The sequence below is a fragment of the Chiloscyllium plagiosum genome, chromosome 13 (assembly GCF_004010195.1).
Source record: "Chiloscyllium plagiosum isolate BGI_BamShark_2017 chromosome 13, ASM401019v2, whole genome shotgun sequence".
NCBI lineage: Eukaryota > Metazoa > Chordata > Chondrichthyes > Orectolobiformes > Hemiscylliidae > Chiloscyllium > Chiloscyllium plagiosum.
Window position 1 is genome coordinate 13049187 of NC_057722.1, and position 20756 is coordinate 13069942.

The 20756-nt window shown below is 39.7% G+C and overlaps 1 protein-coding gene across 3 annotated transcripts in view; it reads left to right on the forward strand.

Annotated features, from left to right (window-relative positions):
* arhgef4 (Rho guanine nucleotide exchange factor (GEF) 4) overlaps positions 1-20756 on the forward strand; it is a 294049-nt gene that overhangs the window by 111866 nt on the left and 161427 nt on the right. For 2 of the 3 annotated variants that reach the window (XM_043701908.1, XM_043701907.1), the window contains 3 exons: positions 1979-7348; positions 10849-11172; positions 12555-12690. In XM_043701908.1, coding sequence (XP_043557843.1) covers positions 1979-7348; positions 10849-11172; positions 12555-12690 — 5830 coding nt within the window. Of the gene's footprint in view, positions 1-1978; positions 7349-10848; positions 11173-12554; positions 12691-20756 lie in introns of those variants that run through there. The other variant, XM_043701909.1, reaches the window with a different exon arrangement.

Consider the following 20756-nt stretch of genomic DNA (forward strand, 5'->3'; position numbering starts at 1 on the left):
AACATTCAGTTGAATTCATTAGGCCTGAGCTCCCTTTGACAAAACCATGCTGGCTACCCCCCGATCAAACCTTACCTTTCCAAGCGGACATTAATTCTTTCCTTTAAAATTTTCTCCAATAGTTTCCCTTTCACTGATTAACAAAATTGTAACATTTTCCCAAGCTTGTGGCTCTACCAGCCATTATTAATCATCGTGATGGATTAAAATGTAATACTGGAGACCAGTCACACAAAAGATTCAAATTAAAAAATAATATACAGCTTTTTAACTTTTATTTTTCCCCAAAAATAGTTCTTTTATTTAAGAAACTCCCTGTACTGGGATGTTGTGGCTATTTTAAAAAGAGTCAAGTTTCAGACATTCTGACAGTCGAACCTGAGGTGACTTCTTAATTAGGCGAAACATGTCACAAATCTGTATAACACCCACATGAGGAATTCACCTCACAAATAATAAAGACAGTGCGAATCCAATGAAGGATTAATCCACAGAGGAAGTATTTTGTACAACTCTGCCCAGAGGTTTGTGGCAATGAAAGACGGAACAGAAACAAGCTTAAGAATAAAAAAGAGTTCAATCAACACTCTACCTGCAAAACCTAATATTTTGTCACAAATCTTTGAATAGAACAGTACACAATAAGAGTCTGAGTGGCTCACTTGATAGTGTCTTCCTGCCCCAGGTTCACCCCACTGCAGGCTTTATTAACAACAGAAGGAGTATTTACACAATTTAAAGTAAGTTGGTTATCCACCTGCAATTTTTTTCCAATGCTTCACACCATTCCTTAAGCAGTGAAGAGTGTAAAGGTACGCCAAACACAATATTTAGTTGGAATGATTATTTAGTATCTACGCTGCAATGATATGCATTTCCTCGAGTTGATGCCTTCATACAGCATCTTTTGGGTCTCTGTGGTATCCTTTAGTCTACTAATTGGGTGCCTAAAACATGCCAGTCTTTTGCCAGTGAAATGTCTAATGAATTTGAAAAATATACATCTGAAACTCAGCTGTTCATATCCCAACTTGTACATGCCACTTTCACCCATCAATTGAATGAAATAAAACTCCCATAAATGAAAGCAGCAACAGATGAAATGATGTAGGGATATATTAGATATCTACACATTTTCTTGTGTCTCATCCTGAAATAAAGAGAGACCAATTAAGCCTGATTGTTAAGCCTGATAATTTAGGAAGGTTGATTTAAGCATCTATTGAACTGCAACTTAATGAACTAATACAGTTCAATAGCCAAATGTGCCACAGATAAGGACTCTGACAATTGGCTCCTGGCCCCTGACTGCCTTGATTTTAGGATCTCACTGCCTCACCCACTCTTGCTTGCTGGCTCCATATCTACATTCTAATCTTTGAAATTCCCTCCATGGACATTTCTGTCTCTTCACATTTCCTTCCTCCTTTGTACACACCTCTTACAACCTACCTCTTTAAGTAAGTTTTGGCCAACTGTCCTAACATCTCTATTTTTTTGCCCAAAAGCTTATGTCCGAAATGTTGGATGCTGCCTGACTGGCTGTGCTTTTCCAGCACCACACTCTCGACTTGCTTTAGTCCTTTTCTGATCACAGTCCTGTGAAGCTTATACGACTTTATAGTTGTTACAAAAATGCAAATTGTTGCTGAAGATATAAGTTATTAAATGGCAAAACCTGAGAACAGTGGACAGAGCTTGGAAAGTAATACTCTCCACATACCTAACGTGCTAACGTGAGAAATGACAGCTCATGCAATACAGTGGACAGCTAAAACATAGCTCACTCTGCATGCCACAGGATGAATAGGACAGATACTACACTGAATAATTGTCCAGGCTGTGCTTAAAAGTAGACAAGAGTCTATTGGCATAACAAAGGATCCTTTTGTACTGTTGGAAAGCAAAAGAAAAGTGAAGTTTGAATCATCCTATTATTTCAGGATGTGAGTAAGAATATCCATTTCTTTCCTTCCAGCAGGTTTCCGAGGCTGTCGAGAACCATTCTGATCACTGTGAATCTGAGGAGAAAGACAGTTCGGAGGAAGAACCTCCAGGGCAAAGCCAAGATTATCCCGATGCACAACATGAGTTAAATAAAACTACTGTAGGTGGGGTACCAGCAATAAGTGAAACAAATTTAGCGTGCAATTGGACTCCTTCACCTCATTTTCTCCCTGAAGTCCACATAGAAACAAATAACATTGATCTTGATGACTTAGGAAGACTAATTCACACACCTGCTGAACCACAGCTCAATACCAGTGCCATTGACACGATCCTGCAACTACATACCCCACAGATAAGGACTCACACACCTGGCTTCTGTCAAAATTCTGAGCCCCACAGTATATTCTGTGATACACAAGTGACAAGTGAAGCTGCATCAGGGCTTAAATCAAAGATAAGTGACATTTCGGCTGAGATACCCGAAGTGAAATGCAGTAGTTGTCTCTGCACACCCTCTGAGCAAAGTGCTGTTCATTCAAGAAGTAGTCAGTCTGCATTCGATACAGCATCTGAAACCTGTGGTATTTCCTTGGACACACAAACAGCAACAAATGAATTATTTTTTCCAACAACATTGAGGGCAAATGAAGTCTTTGATGAATTAAGTTCTGAAAAATACAGTAATTCTTTTGAAACAGAGACAGACCTGAATGTAATCTCGTCTTGGTCAGAAGCTCCCGCTGCTACTTTTCATGAGATACACGCAACCAGCAATTGTCCTGATTTGATCAGGGACTCAAATGAGAATTTTCCATATATACAAGAACAGATTGAGATTTCCCCTGAAGAAAAAGCATTGCTAAGTAGAATTCCTTTGGACATTAACATCGAGCCAACATCCTCAGAAGCAGCAGAGCTGAAAAGAAATTTGGGTAAACAATCAGAGTCTGCTGTGATTTGTCCTGGGCTGTATCACACAGCAGACATAATTAAACCAGATCCAGTTAAAACCTCTGCAACAAAGCCAGACTGGACATCCTTGAAAAGTAATCAAGTTTTAAGTGAAATTCCCTTGGAAATTAATCAAGATTCAACTGCCATTTCTCCCAGAACAGATGAGATTCTTCCTCCAATAGCAACAGAGTCAATCTGGACTCCTTTGGATGTGAATCAATATCAAAGTGAAATTCCAGTTGAAGTAGAAACAAATCAAAGTGTGCCCTGTCCACAGCTAACTAAATTTTCTGCTGAACACGCATCAGAATCAGATGCCTTTTCTCTGGATGTCAACCAAGATCTAAATGAAATCCCAAGCAAAGGTAAATTGGTCTCCAATGAAAACTTGTCTGAGACCAGTGATGTTTCAAATGGAAGTTTAGCAGCGTCATCCTGGATTTCTCTGAATGCAAATCAAAGTCCAAGTGGAACGTTTTCTGATGTGCAGTCAAATTCCTCTGGAATTGATACTGAGAAATTTGAGGTTTCTGCTGGATTAAAGTCAGCCCGGTCTTCTGCAGGCATAGATCAAGATCAAAGAGAAATCCCTGCCGATAGAGAACCAGATTTCATTCAGACGGTATCTGGGACAAGTGATATTTGTGGAGGATTTGAATCTAACCCAATCTTGCCTTCTCTGGATAGAAATCAGGATGTAAGTGAAATTCCTGTAGAGGTTGAACCACATGCTGCGAAAGGTTCTGTCCGGACAAGTGAGATTAATGGTAGAATTATCTCAGAGTCAGTCTGGGCTCTGTGGGATACCACCCCAGATCAAAGTGAATTTGCTTCTCAAGTAAAGCCAGGTTTCAATGCAGGAAGCCCTGAAGCAAGTGAAATTAAATCAGAGCCAACCTGGGCTTCACTGAACACAGAACGAGATCTAGGTGAGATCCCATTTGAAACACAACCACTTCCTACTGCAGTCAGTCCTGAGACGAGTGTGGTTTCTGCTGGGATTGTTTCAAATTCAGTCTGGGTTCCTCTGGATCCAGACCAAGATCTGACTGAATCCCCTTTAAAAGTAGAATCAGCCCCCACTGCGGAGTGTCCTGACTCGAGGTCTGAAATCAGTAAAATCTCTGCCCCGATAAATTCAGCGGAAAATATTTCTTCCCTCTTAGAAAGAAGCTCCCCAAAGATAGAAACAAATTTTGCCCTAAATTACATAGTGGCCAAATCTGAGTCCATTGAAATTTCTCCTGAGAATGATCAAACAATCAATGGAACAAATCTTGACACAGAATTTAGGGCACCTGAAGGAAATCCTGACCAACATGAACATGTTATAGAAAATCGGGTAGAAATAATCAGGGATTTTCAGCACTCAAGTGGATACACAGCCTTTAGTGAAATCTATGAAACTGCCACTGTCATTTACAGTGAAATAGATCAAGACCCAAGCGAAATTTCTGTAGAGGTAAATGACAGCGTAAGTGACAATATTTCTGAAATAAGTACAGAGGCTTGGCATAAATCACTTGAAATAGAATTAGATCCAACTGAAATTACTCATGAAGCAGTCAAAGAGAAGTTAGAAACTGAGCAACTGTTATATGATTCCGATGTTGTAGAATGCATACAAAGCAGCAGTGCCACAGCAGAAGCAAGATCAATTGAAACCAAGTTTGAGACAACAGCAGGAATCTCTCTCGAGGCAAGATCAGGAATAAATGAAGAAGCATTTCCAAGAACAACAAGGACGAATTGTAGATCCACAAAAAGTCAAATTGTAAATTCCCAAGAGGAAGAATTAAATCTCATCCAGAGTTCTCCAGAAATCCAAATAGAATCACAAGAGGATTTTGTTGAGGATAAACAAGGGGAGATCATTGACTCACTACCAACAGAAGCAGAAGAACATAAAAATTTTCTTGACAGAGACCTTGAGACAATTGAATCAAGTAAGAAGGATAATGAAGTACCAGATCTAGATTACAGTTCGTCACCAACAGCGCTAGAGGACAACATTCTAGAAATACAACCACATGACACTGATCCTAGAAAACATAGTAAAACCTACACATCTTCAGTCAACACAGAGAGTTGTGTGGGTACATGCTTAGGTAGTGAGGGCTATATTCCCAAGACAAGACCCGAGGTTATAATTGACAGGACAATAGGAGTAGGTGAGGTCTATCCAGAAGACACGAGTGACGAAAGTGAAACTTCTATTCAATTCGCTAATCAGGAGTGTGATTTTCCACTTGAGCTTTTTAAACAATCTTTTAATCATTGCACAGGAACTAGTTTAGAAGCAGATGTATTGTGCTCTTCATTCAGAGAGATTACAAAGCAAAACTTAAACATACAAAATGCTTCTCACGAAGAAGTAAGCAAAAATAAGATTTCTCCTCAAAATAATATAGAACCAAGGGAGGCATACTTTGTTTTAACATCTCAGCAAGGGGAAGTTTCCACTGAAGGCTTATTAGTTTCACATGATATTACTTCTCAACAATTGGGCAGCACAATAGAGGCAGCTAAAAAAGAAACTACAACTGACATTGAGTTCGTGCCAACCCTCCCCCTTGATCAGGCAGCATCAGGGGACAATAATACAGCTCCTAAAAGTGGTACAGGAAATAATCACATTTACATCGTTGATGTTGGGCTGAAGACCAGGGACCTTCCTTTGGAGGAAACTTCCGGAGACACTGGAATTTTGATCAGAAATCAATACAAGAAATCTACGGCCTTTTCAGCAGAGGCAGGTACTCTGCAAGGTGAAAGCAATGAAAGGATGGATTATAACAACGTGCTAGATGAAGAGCTGTACAGAAGTGAGAATGGAAGCCAAGAGACAATAAAGTTGAATGCTGAATCCAGCGATATTCCACACATTTATGAAACTGATGGTAACAGCACGACTAGCGATGAAACCGATGAAAATGCTTATCCATTTGGAAGTAACAGCAGTCTTCACAAGGCTCTACAGAAACAGACCAACAATAAAGGAGACGATAGATTTGGGTCTTTATCCTCATTAAACTCTTTCAGCTCACCTTTCAAAAACTCCAAATTTTCAGTTTTCACCAAAATGGCATCATTCAGGAAAAGCAAAGCCTCAAGTCAAGAGCATCAGACCGAAAGCAACAGCAGGGATGGAAATCAAAGTCAACATGTCAAAAATGCAAATGGGAGTAAAACACAAACAAAGGGAAACACCATTGGTGCTCCGGTGTATAAAGTACATAACCCTAATTATAAAGCTCACCTGCCTTATCACTTCAGAAGTAGTGGCAAGAGTGAATCCCCTACGTTTGATGGCTCAGATGATGATGATGAGGTTTTTGAAAGGAGTAGCCAGGCGAGTCAAACTATGAAGTCTGCACTCTGCTCAGACAGATTACGGGAAGTAGAGGATATCGAAGAGGTTCAGAGGGTGGCAGAAAATGGCCGACATTTCCATAGCAAGAGCACAGACTCCATGGAAGGTGATGACAGTAATGCTGAGGAGCAAAACATCAAAATACCTCCCATGACAGAAAAGAGGTGCAAAAAGAGCAAAAGTTCTGATAGCCTTAATCTTAGAATGAAAAGAGCCTTTGCCAATAAATCACTTTCTGTATTTTTTGAAACTAAATCTGGTGACAAAGAAAATGCAAACCAAAATTCTAAATCTAGTAAGAAAAATGATGGTGATGAAGGAAAGTCAAAACATTTATCCTGGAGAAAATTCATGAAACTGAGTGAATCAGAATCCACAAAGATACCAATGAACACTTCACATTCACCTAGTGAAAATCAAGCCATAAGGACACAGTCGCAAGTACATAGTGAATATGCAAGGAGGATATCTATGGAACAGGTAGAAAATACTTCTTTATCAGTAGCTTCATCTCCCTCGTCGCCTGGTACCCCAAGTAAAGCTCAGCTTTCTGATAGCTCTGGTGAACAGGATGATGCTCCAAAGTTAATGGGTCAAAGGCTTAGAAGGACATCACCTAATGAATTAAGACTTAAATTGACATTTGACAATTGCATAGAAACTGACGATGTTTTCAAAACTTCACCAAATCAATCCACTCCAAATGCATTATTGAATCAGTTAAGCCCAACGTGGAATAGACCTGGTGTGATTTCAGAATATTTTGATGCCACTTTCCCTGCAAGACCAATGAGTCCGAAACCCATGAGTCCCAGGTCAAGTTTCCGGAGAAGCTTTCGCTCCAGCAACAGAGCGAGTACATCATCCTGGACTTCTCTTGACTCTAGTAAAACAACAGATGGAGTGTTAGAAGGACCTGAAAGGCCAACAGTATTGAAACCAAGAGGCAATCTTCTTCTTTCTGTACAATCGCTGAATTATGAATGTCAGAAAGAAGACAGTGGCATTAGCAGTCACTCGCAGACAAGTCTAAATACAACTTCTTCAACCATTGATATTGGCAAAGAGGAGGTAAGTGGTTTAACAATGATTGTATAATTTTGCAGATGTAAGGTCAGTTTTCCAAGTATGTTAATAATTATCATTCCTTAATGCAAATTCTTTTTAACTGCAAGTTGATGAATGATTGACAGTACATCATATAAAAGGTACAAGACTGTGTGAGAGAATTAACATTGTTTCTTTGAACTGATAAAAAATGTGAAATTATGATGTATGTTTTTGGAAGTAATTGAGAGCTATAACCTTTAGGGCTTATCCTTTTAACCTTGTGAATTAACTAGGAGAGTTTTGTTTCAGCATTTCAAACAGACCTGTTACATATTCAGTCAGAATCTGCTTGACCTTACCATGCTTTAATTTATGAAAACTAGGTCCCAGAGGGAGCAAGGGTACAAATTTTCATCTCCAACTTTACAGTTGTTGCAAAGAAGGGAAAGGTGGAGAGATGGGAGGGCCAAAGATCACAGAGACTGTCAAAGGGAATGGGAATAAGGTATTTTCTTTAGGTGTGGTTCTAACTGAAGTTATGTTGAAGTACATCAATAGAAAGAATAGCAACGACTGACTTCCATAGTTATCTGATGTTTTAGTCTGTAATGTCTTTCACTAACAGGAAAATTAGCTTGTTGAAAACCCTTTGAAAAACCTCAAATTCCATTGTAGTAATATTCCTTCCTTTTCTCTCATGGGAATAGCACTTTTGAAAGTTGAAGCACTTGCTAATAAAGATTTTGAAATAAGGAGAATCAGAATGAAAAGTATTTCCCATACTATCATGAATGTTTGACAATTTGGGAAGACGTGTTATACAATGTGCTGATCCTTCACCTCAATGACCAGGCTGCAAGGGTATGGTAGTGAAGATCCTGCCAAAGAGATGTAAAGCAATGAATTATTTCACCAGTTAGCTATGGCTATCCAACTCTGTTTTGCCAGCTTGACTAAGTACTTCTTCCCATTGAATGATTTATTGGTGGGCAGCAATGCAGCAAGAAAGCCTTTCCTCTGATACCCTGCAACTGTCTGGTAGTGTGTGATCTGGGCAGAGTTTATCCTCTTTTTATTTTTCTCTGGTGAGGATCATGTTATGCTAAATTTCACAGGGAATTCTGCCCCTGTAAGTTGCAAGAATACTTTTAAAGAGAAACACAAAAGGGTGACATGGTGGCTCAGAAGTTATATTGCTGTCTCACAGCACCAGGGACCAGGGTCAATTCCAGCCTTCGATACCTGTCTTTGTGGAATTTGCATGTTCTCCCCGAGGCTACGTGGGTTTTCCTGGGTGCTGTGGTTTCCTCTCACAGTCCAAAGATGAGCAGGTTAAGTGGATTGGTCATGGGAAATGCAGGATTAGAGGGATAGAGTAGGGGGATGGTTCTGGATGGGATGCTATTCTGAGGGCTGGTGGATTTGCTGAATAGCCTGCTTCCACACTGTAAGGATTCTATGATTTTTATGAATGTAGGTGTTAACATTCATTTATAATCAATAAGAAAAATTAAAAAGGGACAAATTGACAAGTGCTTTCCAGGAAGCATTTTTGTTTGATTAGGATTTGATCACCAGGAATGCTATAAGATGGATCAAATATATGGAGTAACTAACCTCCAGAAATATTGAAGTAGGTGACCGCAGTCTCCCAAAAAAGAGTCAACTGATGCTTAGTAATCTTCAGGTATTGATTGGAAAGTACCAGCGTATACTGCATTAAACAGGACATTATTTTGTTTTGACTAGGTGAATCTACCATCTATTGGCCACTCGCAGTTATTACACAAAGCCCATTCCTGAATTACCATTAGTATCTTGGGCTAAATTGGACCCTGGCTATTTCTGTTTTAAAAAGAGACCCTTGTGTTTACATGAACATATCTGTAGGAGAGCGCATTACATTACAGCTTTGTACAGCATGGTCGGTGTGTCTTGTAAGTTTGGTAACAACTGATGAATAGAACCAAGTATTTAAAAGGATGGGGATACACATAGATCAACATAAAATATTATCAATCGAAATTCAACACAGTTTTATTTTAAACAATGCTCCCAGCAGATAATTAGATGGGAAGATTGACCTGCAAACTCCTCGGAGTTTTTTTTTTGGAAAGACTGCCCTCTTCCTGATAACTTATAACGAATTGTCCAGAATCCTATTAAAGTTATTTCACTCAGTCTTCAGAGGATCCCAAACCAACTTCTAGCAGCAAGGCACACTCTTGTGATCCCATGGTCCTTAGATTTCACAACGGTCCCTTCTCTTTGAACAGAGATCCAGTTCTAATCAACATTCTGCTTGGTGGCTAACACAAAATAATAGTCTTTCTGCTGTTTTTCACAGCAACTATGTCTGCCAGTCACTCCCTGTCTCAGTGTCCAGAAAACCACTGACCTTTTTCTGAATCAAGTGTGAAACTTATACCTTGATTTTCAAGGGGAAGTGATGGCCTGGTGATATTATCACCAGATGATAAGGCCAAAGACCAGCTATTGTCCTGGGGAGCCAGGTTCGAAGCTGGAATTAAGAATCTAATGATGACCAATAATCTATTGTCAATTGTTGGAAAAAACCATTGGGTTCACTAATGTCCTTTAGGGAAGGAAACCGTCATCCTTATGTGAGTCCAGATGCACAGGAATGTGGTTGATGCTTCTTAAAAAAAAAAAAATGCCATCTGGCAATTTTTGATGCCCAATAAATGCTGGCCTATCCAGCGACACCCACATGCTATGAATGAATAAAAAGAAATAGCTTTCAGTTAAACATTACAAAGACCTGTCTCTGGGCAGAGTTTAGGATGGTCACCATCAGCCTGTTCTGGACATTCGATTTTACCTTCTATTAAATGAAACATTTTAAAACCTAGCTGTCTTATGAAGTTCAAAATTTGTAACATATCATTCAGGAATGCCATAACCAGAATATAAGGAATTGCAACTGAACATTTAAAGTATTCAGTTTGCTAATTATAGCTTCACTCTTGAAATGTTTCCTCTATCCAATACATTATGGGTAGATTTTCTGCTGGTCATTCAGTTTTATTACAGCATAGATGGGAGTCACACATTGGGACCTTGCAGAATCCCGAGCATAGCGCAACCCAAAGGAATTGCCTGGGAAATTGAATTTTCCACTGGGCCATTTGTCTACACCTGGAATCATTTGAAAGTCTCCAAATTGGAAGCTTCACATGATTCTGATGCAATTAAGCAAACTGTTTATGAATGAAAGGTTATACTGTTAAATTGTTTAACTCCTGAGTAACTACTGAACACTATGCTTACCCAACACTGCCTGCCCCAAACCCTAACCTGCCAGCCCTGGAACTGACTGAGAAATCTATAACAGGACAGATGTCAATCTTGTATACTGGAAAGCACTTAACCATTTCCATCTTATATAAGATCACCTTATGCAGCAAGTTCTCCCATGTTCCATCAGTATGTCATGTGTTTATGTTTATTCTTCTATTGTTTGAATCTGAAACATTTCTCTACCTGGCACTGCCACACAGGAAGTAAGTAAGCATCCAACCCAAACAACACAAGAGAGGAACTCGACCATGCCAACAGTCCTGCGAAGCCACAACCAGATGCACCCACGCCAGAGACCTTTCTCAGACTTTGGACAAGTGGCCTGGTTATTTGATCGTGCTGAAGGGAAATGTAAACTAGATAGTGAGGATGAAATAGAGGAGATATCTATATCGCCTTATAAACGCTGCAACTCAGATGAATTGTTGTTGGAAGAAGCAAGGAAGAGACGGAGAAAGTTGATTGCAGAGCTTGAGAACCACAGAACCAGACATGGCAGGAGCATTGCTGAGGTTCACAATGAAGTAAGATAAAGCCACATGCCCTCTGAAGTACTGTGAGCTGTTGCCTCTATGGCCCTTCAGCCTCCTTCTTGTCGCTGTGTATCTGTGGGGCCTTCACTTTATAAATCATCTTCTCAAACATTAGTGTTCCATACTACTTTCATTTCCTAGATATCTCTGTGGTTCAGATTAGTTGGGTCACTATGCTTTTATTACTGTCTTTCCAAAGCTTCCAGAGGTTTCATTGGATTTCAAAAGTAAGATAGGAAAATTGCAGGTAGTTAACAGGGGGCAACAGGAAGAGGATTTGCAGATAGTGATTGGCTCTGAGAGGATTTCATTTAAACTAGCCAATGCAATGCCTTGAAACAAGTGAAGGAAGTTCTCCTTTAGTTGATTTCCAATGAAACCCCTCTTGTGAAGTTCATTGTTGTCTTTATCATTATCAACCTGTGAACTCTGGATTAATATAATTTTATCACCATTTACGAAAAGGATTAATTATCACAGGAGTACGGATTTTCCAGGTTGCTGTTTGCTGCGATAATGTAATTTTTCTTGGTGGTACTTTTCTCCTGTTTGTAATTCGGAATGAATTTGTAAATATGTTCTGTTAGAATATGTTTAAAGCTTAACTTCAAATAGCAAACAGGAGAAATGTCTACAAAGGTTCGCACATTGCCACCACACAGACACAACTCAAGACATCCTGAACATTTACCTTCATTTTTAAATCTTACATCATCTTGGTTTTACTGGCATGGGTGTAACCTGTAGAAGATAAGGAGTGGATCCCTTCATCATTCCAATCTGACCTCATCTTTCAACATTGGTGCATCTAGTAAAGTCAATTTGTTCCTCTATCTGTACGGCTAATAAGTTCACTCCTCATGGTTTCCTTCAACTATCGAACCTCAGTATGTTCTTCCTAGGTTTTGTTCCATCTATTGGTTTTCACTGCTTCTTTGTTTCGAAAACATCTCTTCAAAGTTTCCAGTTACAAAAGGTATTTGATGCTAGCATAGCAGTGCACAATGTAAAGCTGGCAAATTGAATACTCTCCATCTGGGAGTGTTTTCCTGTGTTTAATCTTTCAGTGTAGTTAAACAAACATTTCAAAAACTTTCAAACAGTCTTTCATCTAGAATTGTTACATAATAAACTTCACGATATTTAAAAAGCAAAACGCTATTTATTACAGTAATATGCTTGCATTATCTAGATAAATGGGGCTTAACTTTTGTTTTGTATTTCATCCATGTTTGGATGGGTATACAGTGGGTTTATCCTGTCTGTGTTGAGAAATCAATCATGACTGAGGGACAGAGAAGTTGTGCGTAGTGATATTATTGTACTGTCATTTAGATAATACAACTATTCTAAATACTTCATCCTTTCTGTAGGTTGGAAGGAGGTTTTCCTTTCTATCTCCTCTCTCTTCTACCTTCAAAGACATTCCTCTGAGATTTCTTACATTCTCCCAGAGCACACCAACAGGACTCGACTGTATCGGGTATAAGCGGTGGATGGCAACTCCTGGTATGTAATTCAAGCTTAGTTGATGTTTAGATTTGAATAAGTAAATAAAATGTCAATTGATTAACATAGGCATGGGGGAAGGTTTCTCAACCCTTTTACTATGTAGGCTGTGATAAGTTTCTTTGAAAATGATTATAATTGTAATCTAACTATTGGCATTTTTAAAAATTACTTGTGTTGGACTCTGGTGGTGATATATTTGAAAGGAACCAGATGCATGAGTACCTTACTGGAATAAAATAATTTACTATGTTTTACCACCTCTCAACTTTTAGCCAAGATCTAGCTCCCTGCATCAGCGAATTCAAATTCACCTTAGTCCTTATGAAGCTTATTTGGAAATTGATAATGTTCTGTGGGAAGTGACAATAATTCACTTAAATGGGCAGTGTTGGTTATCTTCCTGTGCAGAGTCATTAGTAATTTTACTGATGCTATTAGCAATTATTTTCCAAACAAGGTTAGTGTTTAATTATAGATGTCTTAGTCAGATATCTCACTCTCAGACTTTTAATCGTGGCTTCACGAACATGTGACACCTGCCTGCAGATTTTTGTATCCACACTGAAACATTCAGATAGTTTGCTACTGTTGCTACAGTTAGCTTCAGAATTCTGGTGTTAGATGAGGAGTATTAGAATCAGATAGGTTTCTCACTGCTGATCACAATCCAATGACCCAGTGGAAAGAGAGCATCTTTATAATTTATGAACATATATAAAGTTGCTCTGTAAGTCTAAGTTAAGGAACCTTTCAGGAGTATTATCAAACAAACTCAAAGATATTTCCGTCAGGTTGAAGGAGAAGATATCAGGACAGGTAACCAAATGTTTTGGCGAAGAGGTAAGTTTTAAGAAGCACAGCTGGAATGGTTTATGGAGATGGGAGAAGGAATCAGGTTCTGCCTCACCTAACAGCAGAGCCATCTGACTTACGGAGTTGCTCACCTCCCGAGGCCTCAGTATTTCAGGCTTACTGCCTATAAACGGGAACTAAACTGGGGACCTGAAATAAGTAACCACAATGATGGTGCCATTAAGTCCTGAAGCGAAGATTTATTATTTAATTACTTGATGACTGGAAAACATCTTGAGGTTAAAGTACGCAAGCTATTAAATGTACTGTTGTTAGTAAGTTTGCAGATGACACCAAAATTGGAAGTGTAGTGGATAGCGAAGAAGGTTACCTCAGATTACAACAAGATCTTGATCAGGTGGGCCAATGGGCTGAGAACTGGCAGATGGAGTTTAATTAAGATAAATGCGAGGTGCTGCATTTTGGAAAAGCAAATCTTAGCAGGACTTAGACACTTAATGGTAAGGTCCTAGGGAGTGTTGCTGAACAAAGAGACCTTGGAGTGCAGGTTCATAGCTCCTTGAAAGTGGAGTCACAGGTAGATACGATAGTGAAGAAGGTGTTTGGTATGCTTTTGTTTATTGATCAGAGAATTGAGTACAGGAGTTGGGAGGTCATGTTGTGGCTGTACAGGACATTGGTTAGACCAGTGTTTGAATATTGCGTGCAATTCTGGTCTCCTTCCTCTCGGAAAGATGTTGTGAAACTTGAAAGGGTTCAGAAAAGATTTACAAGGATGCTGCCAGGATTGGAGGATTTGAGCTATAGGCAGAGGTTGAATAGGCTAGGGCTGTTTTCCCTGGAGCGTCGGAGGCTGAGGGGTGACCTTATAGAGGTTTACAAAATTATGAGGGGCATGGATAGGATAAATGGACAAAGTCTTTTCCCTGGGGTGCAGGAGTCAAGAACTAGAGGGCATAGGTTTAGGGTGAGAGGGAAAAGATATAAAAGATACCTAAGGGGCAACATTTTCATGCAGAGGGTGGTATGTGTATGGAATGAGCTGTCAGAGGAAGTGGTGGAGGCTGGTACAATTTCAACATTTAAAAGGCATTTGGATGGGTATATGAATAGGAAGGGTTTGGAAAGATATGGGGAAAGTGCTGGCAGGTGGGACTAGATTGGGTTGGGATATCTGGTGGCATGGATGGGTTGGACTGAAGGGTCTGTTTCTGTGCTGTACATCTCTATGACTCTACTGATATTATTTTGTAATTGGCAGATGTTTGGGAATAATTGCAAGGAAACGATTGGATATATAAGGGATGATACAAGGGAACACAGGTTCAAACTTTTGTGGCAGATATTATGACATTTGCTTCATAAAGTTGGATCAACCAATGAATGAATTGCTCAAAAGATAGTGAAAGCAAAAACTCTGCAATCATTTAATCAACAATGGGATGGTACATGCTATGGTCTGTCTGGATGGATGAATCATGATGAGCTGAATGGTCTTCAAAATGGGCTTGTTAAGACCATGAAAGCTACAGCACAAGAGGATTTGGGAGTCCCTGTGTATCAATTACAAAAAGCTAGCATCCAATTTCAGCAGTTCATAGGGATGTCAAATGGATTGCTGGCCTTCATTGCAAAGGAGTGATTAGTCTTGCTAAAGCTGTGCAAGGACCACTTCAGTCCGCATTTGGATTACTGTGACCAGTTTTGTTTTTCTTATGGAAAGGAAAGATATATGGGCAATAGACACGATCTAATGAAGATTCACTGGACTTGATCCTGAGTTTTTAGGGATTTTCTTATGAGAGGTTGAGTAGGTTGTACTCATTGGAGTTTACCAGAATGCATAAAGGCCTTATTGTATTATATAAGATTCTTATCATCTTGACAGGACAAGATGCAGAGAGGTTGTTTCCTGTTGTGGGAGACTCTCTCATCAGAGGGATTAATCTTTAAAGTAGTCTGGTGCTTAGAGAGGCATGAGGAGGAATTTCATCTCTGAAGGTCGTCAGTCTGTGGGATTCTTTTATTGCAGAAGACTACTGAGGATGTTTTGTTAAGTGTATTCAAGGCTGATATTGGCACATTGTTAATCAGTAGGAGAATTAAGAGTTCTGTGGATATGGTTAAAAAAAGGAGTGAAGGATATTCAGATCAGTTATGATTCCATATATGGTGGAACCAATTCAGTGGATTGAGTCACCCAGTTCTGATCCTAAGTCTTATGATTTTATGTTAAAATTCCATCTCTATTACCAAGTCCACGACAGACTCAGAAATGGCATGAGGATAAATTGAATGGGGTGAGCTATGAGAATATTACCAATTCCCCCCACAAGTATACTCCAATTACTACATGTAATTTCTCAAATTACTGACATACTGTAATTCAAATTCTTGTTTTTTTGACAGCAAACAGTCTTGGAGACCATTGTTCAGATTTTAGTTGGTTGCTCAGCATAATCAGGCCACATCTTAACCTTCAAACTTCAAACAGATTCAATAATCCATAAAAGATTATCAAGTGACCTAATCAAGGGTTTTAATATGAACTTTGAAAAGTATATTTTCAAGGACACCTTTACTTACTCCAAACAATACAGCCTGAGGTGCAGTCACAGAATTCAGTGTACAACTTGTTATTCAGTGGAGCAACTGTGGGGGCTTTATTAAAGACATTTTATCATTGCACCAATAGAGGGAAACTGGACTCAATGAAGGGGGCAGTTACCCTATAAGTACTGGTTTGAGGCTAGTACTTACAGAAGACCAAATTCCAAGGTACTGGCTTTGAGTTGTCATCTTACCAGGAATCTGGCACCCACATTTAAAAGTATACTACAGGCTGTGAGGAAGTTACCTCCTGGTAGTATTATTAGAAATTAAATTGAATTTATGAATGTTTCCAGGTGAAATTTCTGCTTCATTTTTTCAAACATGACACTAGATTATATGTCTGTGTTTTAATGTATGGTAACAGAGTAGAGATACAAAAGCAACATTGAAGAGGCGAGCACATATTAAATAATCAAAATGACTGTCAGTTGCGTTGGGAGGCTATTTTGCCAGTGTTTTGCTTAAGCACCAGTAGGTGGTGCACTATTGACAAAGACAGATTAAATATCAAAAATGTAGTCAAATATTTTTTGTTGCCAAGTGTTCAATGGGGAAGTAATGATAAATGTATAATAATTATCGCTAAAACATACAGTTAAAAATCAGAAATACATGACAACATACATATAGTTGAATGGCTTTTCTTAAAATGTCATACAGCATTCCTTTCAGGATGTTTAGTCTTCTGTACATACTCCTCTTACCACATTAATTTTTGCTTCAGTCATGTCTTATGATAATCACATATAACATGACATACATAATGCTTTATCAGTTGTCACTTTAAATAGCCATTGCTCAGTTGAAGAACATTTTTATTAAAATGCTTTCAGAGGATTTGGTTGTTCCTCGATACGGTGGTGATAGGCCACCTTCTTGAATTGATAAAGTCCACGTGGTGGAACAATTTCAGTCTACTGTACTACAAAAAAAGAGAATTATTAAGAATGTGTGCTGGAGGGGATCCAAGATGGCGGCGACCCAGCAAGTCTGAGTCTATAGTGCTCCTCTCAAGACTTGGGCAAAGTGGGCCACCCACCCCCACCACACTCACCAAATCATTTAAAATATCTGTTTAATTTAATTAGTTGCTTAGTATTAAATTTAAACAATCTAATCTTTAGTAAAAATGACTAAAGGGAAGGGAGCCTGCAGCTCTCAGCAAGCAGGAACCCCTCCCCCACCCTCTCCAGCTGCAGCAGAGGCGTCCACAGCTACCTCGGGGGACTTACTTACAGTGGCAAGCCTTGTGGAAATCATCTCCAAACTGCATGTGAAGATCAATGCTTTCATTGAAGAATCCTGAAGTCGATGGGACTCACTCTCGGCCGCGCTGCAAAAGCACGACTGAGACATTAAAGAAATCGAGCGCTGAGTCGGAGGGGCGGAGCTAAAGGCCGCGACCTCCAAAACCACAGCGCAATCGGCCGTGGATCAGGTCCGGACTCTCGAGCAGCGAGTCCGGACCTTAGAGAATCATATTGATGACCTCGATAATCGAGGTCGCCGAAAAAATATTCGTTTGCTGGGCCTTCCCGAACGGAAAGAGGAAAGCCAGCTTACAGCATTACTGGAGCAGTGGCTGCCACAGCTTTTAAATCTGGAGGCTGGATCAGACCAGGTAAGGGTGGAATGGGCCTACCGGGTCGCAGTACGCGGGCCAGGCTCGAATCAGCGCCCTCGCCCGGTCCTGTTCCGGCTGCAGAGCTATAAGGAGAGGCAGATACTCCTAGAAGCCTCTAGAAATCTTGGAAAAGATTCCCAAGCCATGATCTATAAAGGATCCAAGATCATGTTATTCCAGGACTTTCCCCCAGCTCTGGTCCGAAAGAGGAAGGCATTCGATGAGGCGAAGAAGTGTTTAAGGGACTTAAATATTCAGTACTCCTTACGCTACCCAGCGACGCTACGCTTTAACCATGAAGGATCCGTGTATAACTTCGGATCGCCGGAAAAGGCTAAGGAATTTTTGGACTCTCTTAGATAAATTGTAAGAGACAATGGATGTTGGTTTGTCTTTCCCCCACTCCGGTTTATAATCCCCCCCCTTTTTCTTTTTTCTTATCTTACTGTTTAATATTATCTTGGGGGGTGGGGAGAGGGATTTATTTATTTGTTCTCTATTTCATGATTTTCTCCCCCCCCTTGGGGTTGTTTTTTTTTATTATTCTATGTATGTATGTGTGTATGTATATATATGTGTGTATATATATGTGTATGTATATAAGTATATATATAAGCCGGGGGACTTCCTCAGTGTTGGATAAATCTTAAATTGGAACCCCAAAATCTGTCAATGAGACCAACAGATTTCTAGGATGTAGCAGTAACAATGGGAACTTAAATCCTACCCCTGACTTTGCCCCACAATTAAAGACTTTCCACAAAGACATGAAACTCTATGCCCCTGGTGCAGCGCATGGGGAAACTCCTCTCTTTCCTACTATCTTCAAAACAATGATCTCATTTCATATCCATAGTGATAATTACCAAATTCTTTAGTGTAGCCCCAGCCAGTGACCCATGCCAAAATTTTCTTTGGAACTGGAGAAGCGTGGTTAGGTAAACAAACAGGACGAATGTAATCTAGACCGGGAACAAGAGAGAGAGAGAGAGAAAAAATGATTCAATAGAAAGAAACAGCATTCCTAACATCAACAACAATTGGGGATCCTGGAATATTTTCTCCTCTCCAAAGGGAGCAGCTTTTTTCTGGGTTAGAGAAACCAGCTTTGTAAATTCAGTGTGAGAAAGGCAAGAGCCACTGACATATTCAACATTGTATATCTATCACTAACTGCCTCTGAACTGGTGGTGGGTAACCACCCCCACCTCCCTCCAATTGGCTTGTTCAACCGTTTCAGAGGGAGGTTAGTGGAGAACATGGAGTCACACGCAGGCCACACCAGGTAAAGATGGCAGATTGAATTATAGGGGGAGATTTTAATTGTATTATGGATCCGGAAATAGATAGGATTCCCAAGAGTACTGCAGGAGTATCTCCCAGATCTAGACAATTGGTGGATCTGAACAAAGAATTAGGATTAGTAGATGTATGGAGATGTCTTCATCCACAGGGCAGAGATTTTTCTTTTTACTCCAATCCACATAAATGCCATACCAGAATTGATATGTCTTTTGCCCCCTCGATTTTTTAAAAATTCCATATAATCCTGTAAAATAGGTAGTATAGCAATTTCCGATCACGCTGCTGTATATATGGAAACCAAGGCGAGAAACAATGGGACATCCCCTCGGCATTGGCGTATGGACCCCTTCTGAATGAAAGACAGTAAATTTGTAAAGTACTTCTCTCAAGAATTTAAAACATTTTTAGAAATTAATTTAGGTACGGCTAGCAACCCATCAATGATGTGGGAGACCATCAAAGCTTACGTGCGAGGTTTGATCATCTCCTACTCAGCGACCCAGAAAAAGTTAAAGGGAGAACAACAGCGTCTGCTCGAAGCACGCTTAAAAGCAGCTGAAACTGCATACACTGATAGACCTTCTATTATTAAATTGCAAAGGATTATGGCCCTTAGGACAGCTCTAAACACTACGCTTACCCAAATGGCTAAGAGGGAAATATTATTTGCAAAACAAAGGTTATATGAATTTCGCGACAAACCGGGTAGATACTTAGCATTTCTTGCAAAGTAAAAAAGGCCCCTCAAACTATCACGTCTATCATGGAAAGTACAGGTATTTTGACTGATGATCATAAAAAGATTAATGCAATCTTTAGAAAATTTTATTCTGATTTATATAAATCGCAGTATTGTGAAGACAGGACTAGGAGGATGCAATCATTTTTAAAAAATTTGACCTTTCCGGGCCTAACTCCGGAACAGGTATCGGTCTTAAATTCTCCCTAACAGTCCAAGAAATACTTGGCAACTTCAGAGCGGTAAGGCACCTGGCTCAGATGGTTTTCAAGCTGAATTCTATAAAGAATTTACAGAAATATTGGCTGGTCCACTTATGGACATGTATAGCTATGCATATAGTCAGGGCTGTCTCCCGCCTTCGCTGAAAGAGGCAAATATCTCTCTTATCCTTAAAAAAGGAAAGGATCCAGAAGATTGTACGTCATACAGACCAATATCCTTGCTAAATGTAGATTTTAAAATCCTTTCTAAAATGTTAGATTGAGACTAGAAAGGGTACTGCCACATATCATAAAGGAGGATCAGACGGGTTTATTAAGGGCTGTAGATCATCCAATAATATTAGAAAGGTTTTGAATATGACTCAAGCCTGCCATCAGGGAAAGATACCAGGAGTAGTAGTTTCATTAGACGCGGAAAACGCATTTGATAAGGTTGAATGGTCATTTTTGTTTTACACATTGGAAAGGTTCGGCATTGGAAAGGTGTTTACCAAATGGGTCTCAACATTGTATAGTGATCCCAAAGCAGTTGTGGTTACCAATGGATTAGGTTCGGATAGCTTCAGTGTGGGTAGGGGCTGCCGTCAGGGATGTCCTCTCTCGCCATTGTTATTTACGCTAATAATTGAACCACTAGCAGAAGCTGTACCGGCAGATCCTAATATAACGGCCCCGAGGATTGGTACAGGTAAACATAAAATTACCCTGTATGCAGATGATGTTCTTCTATTCCTCATTAATCCTC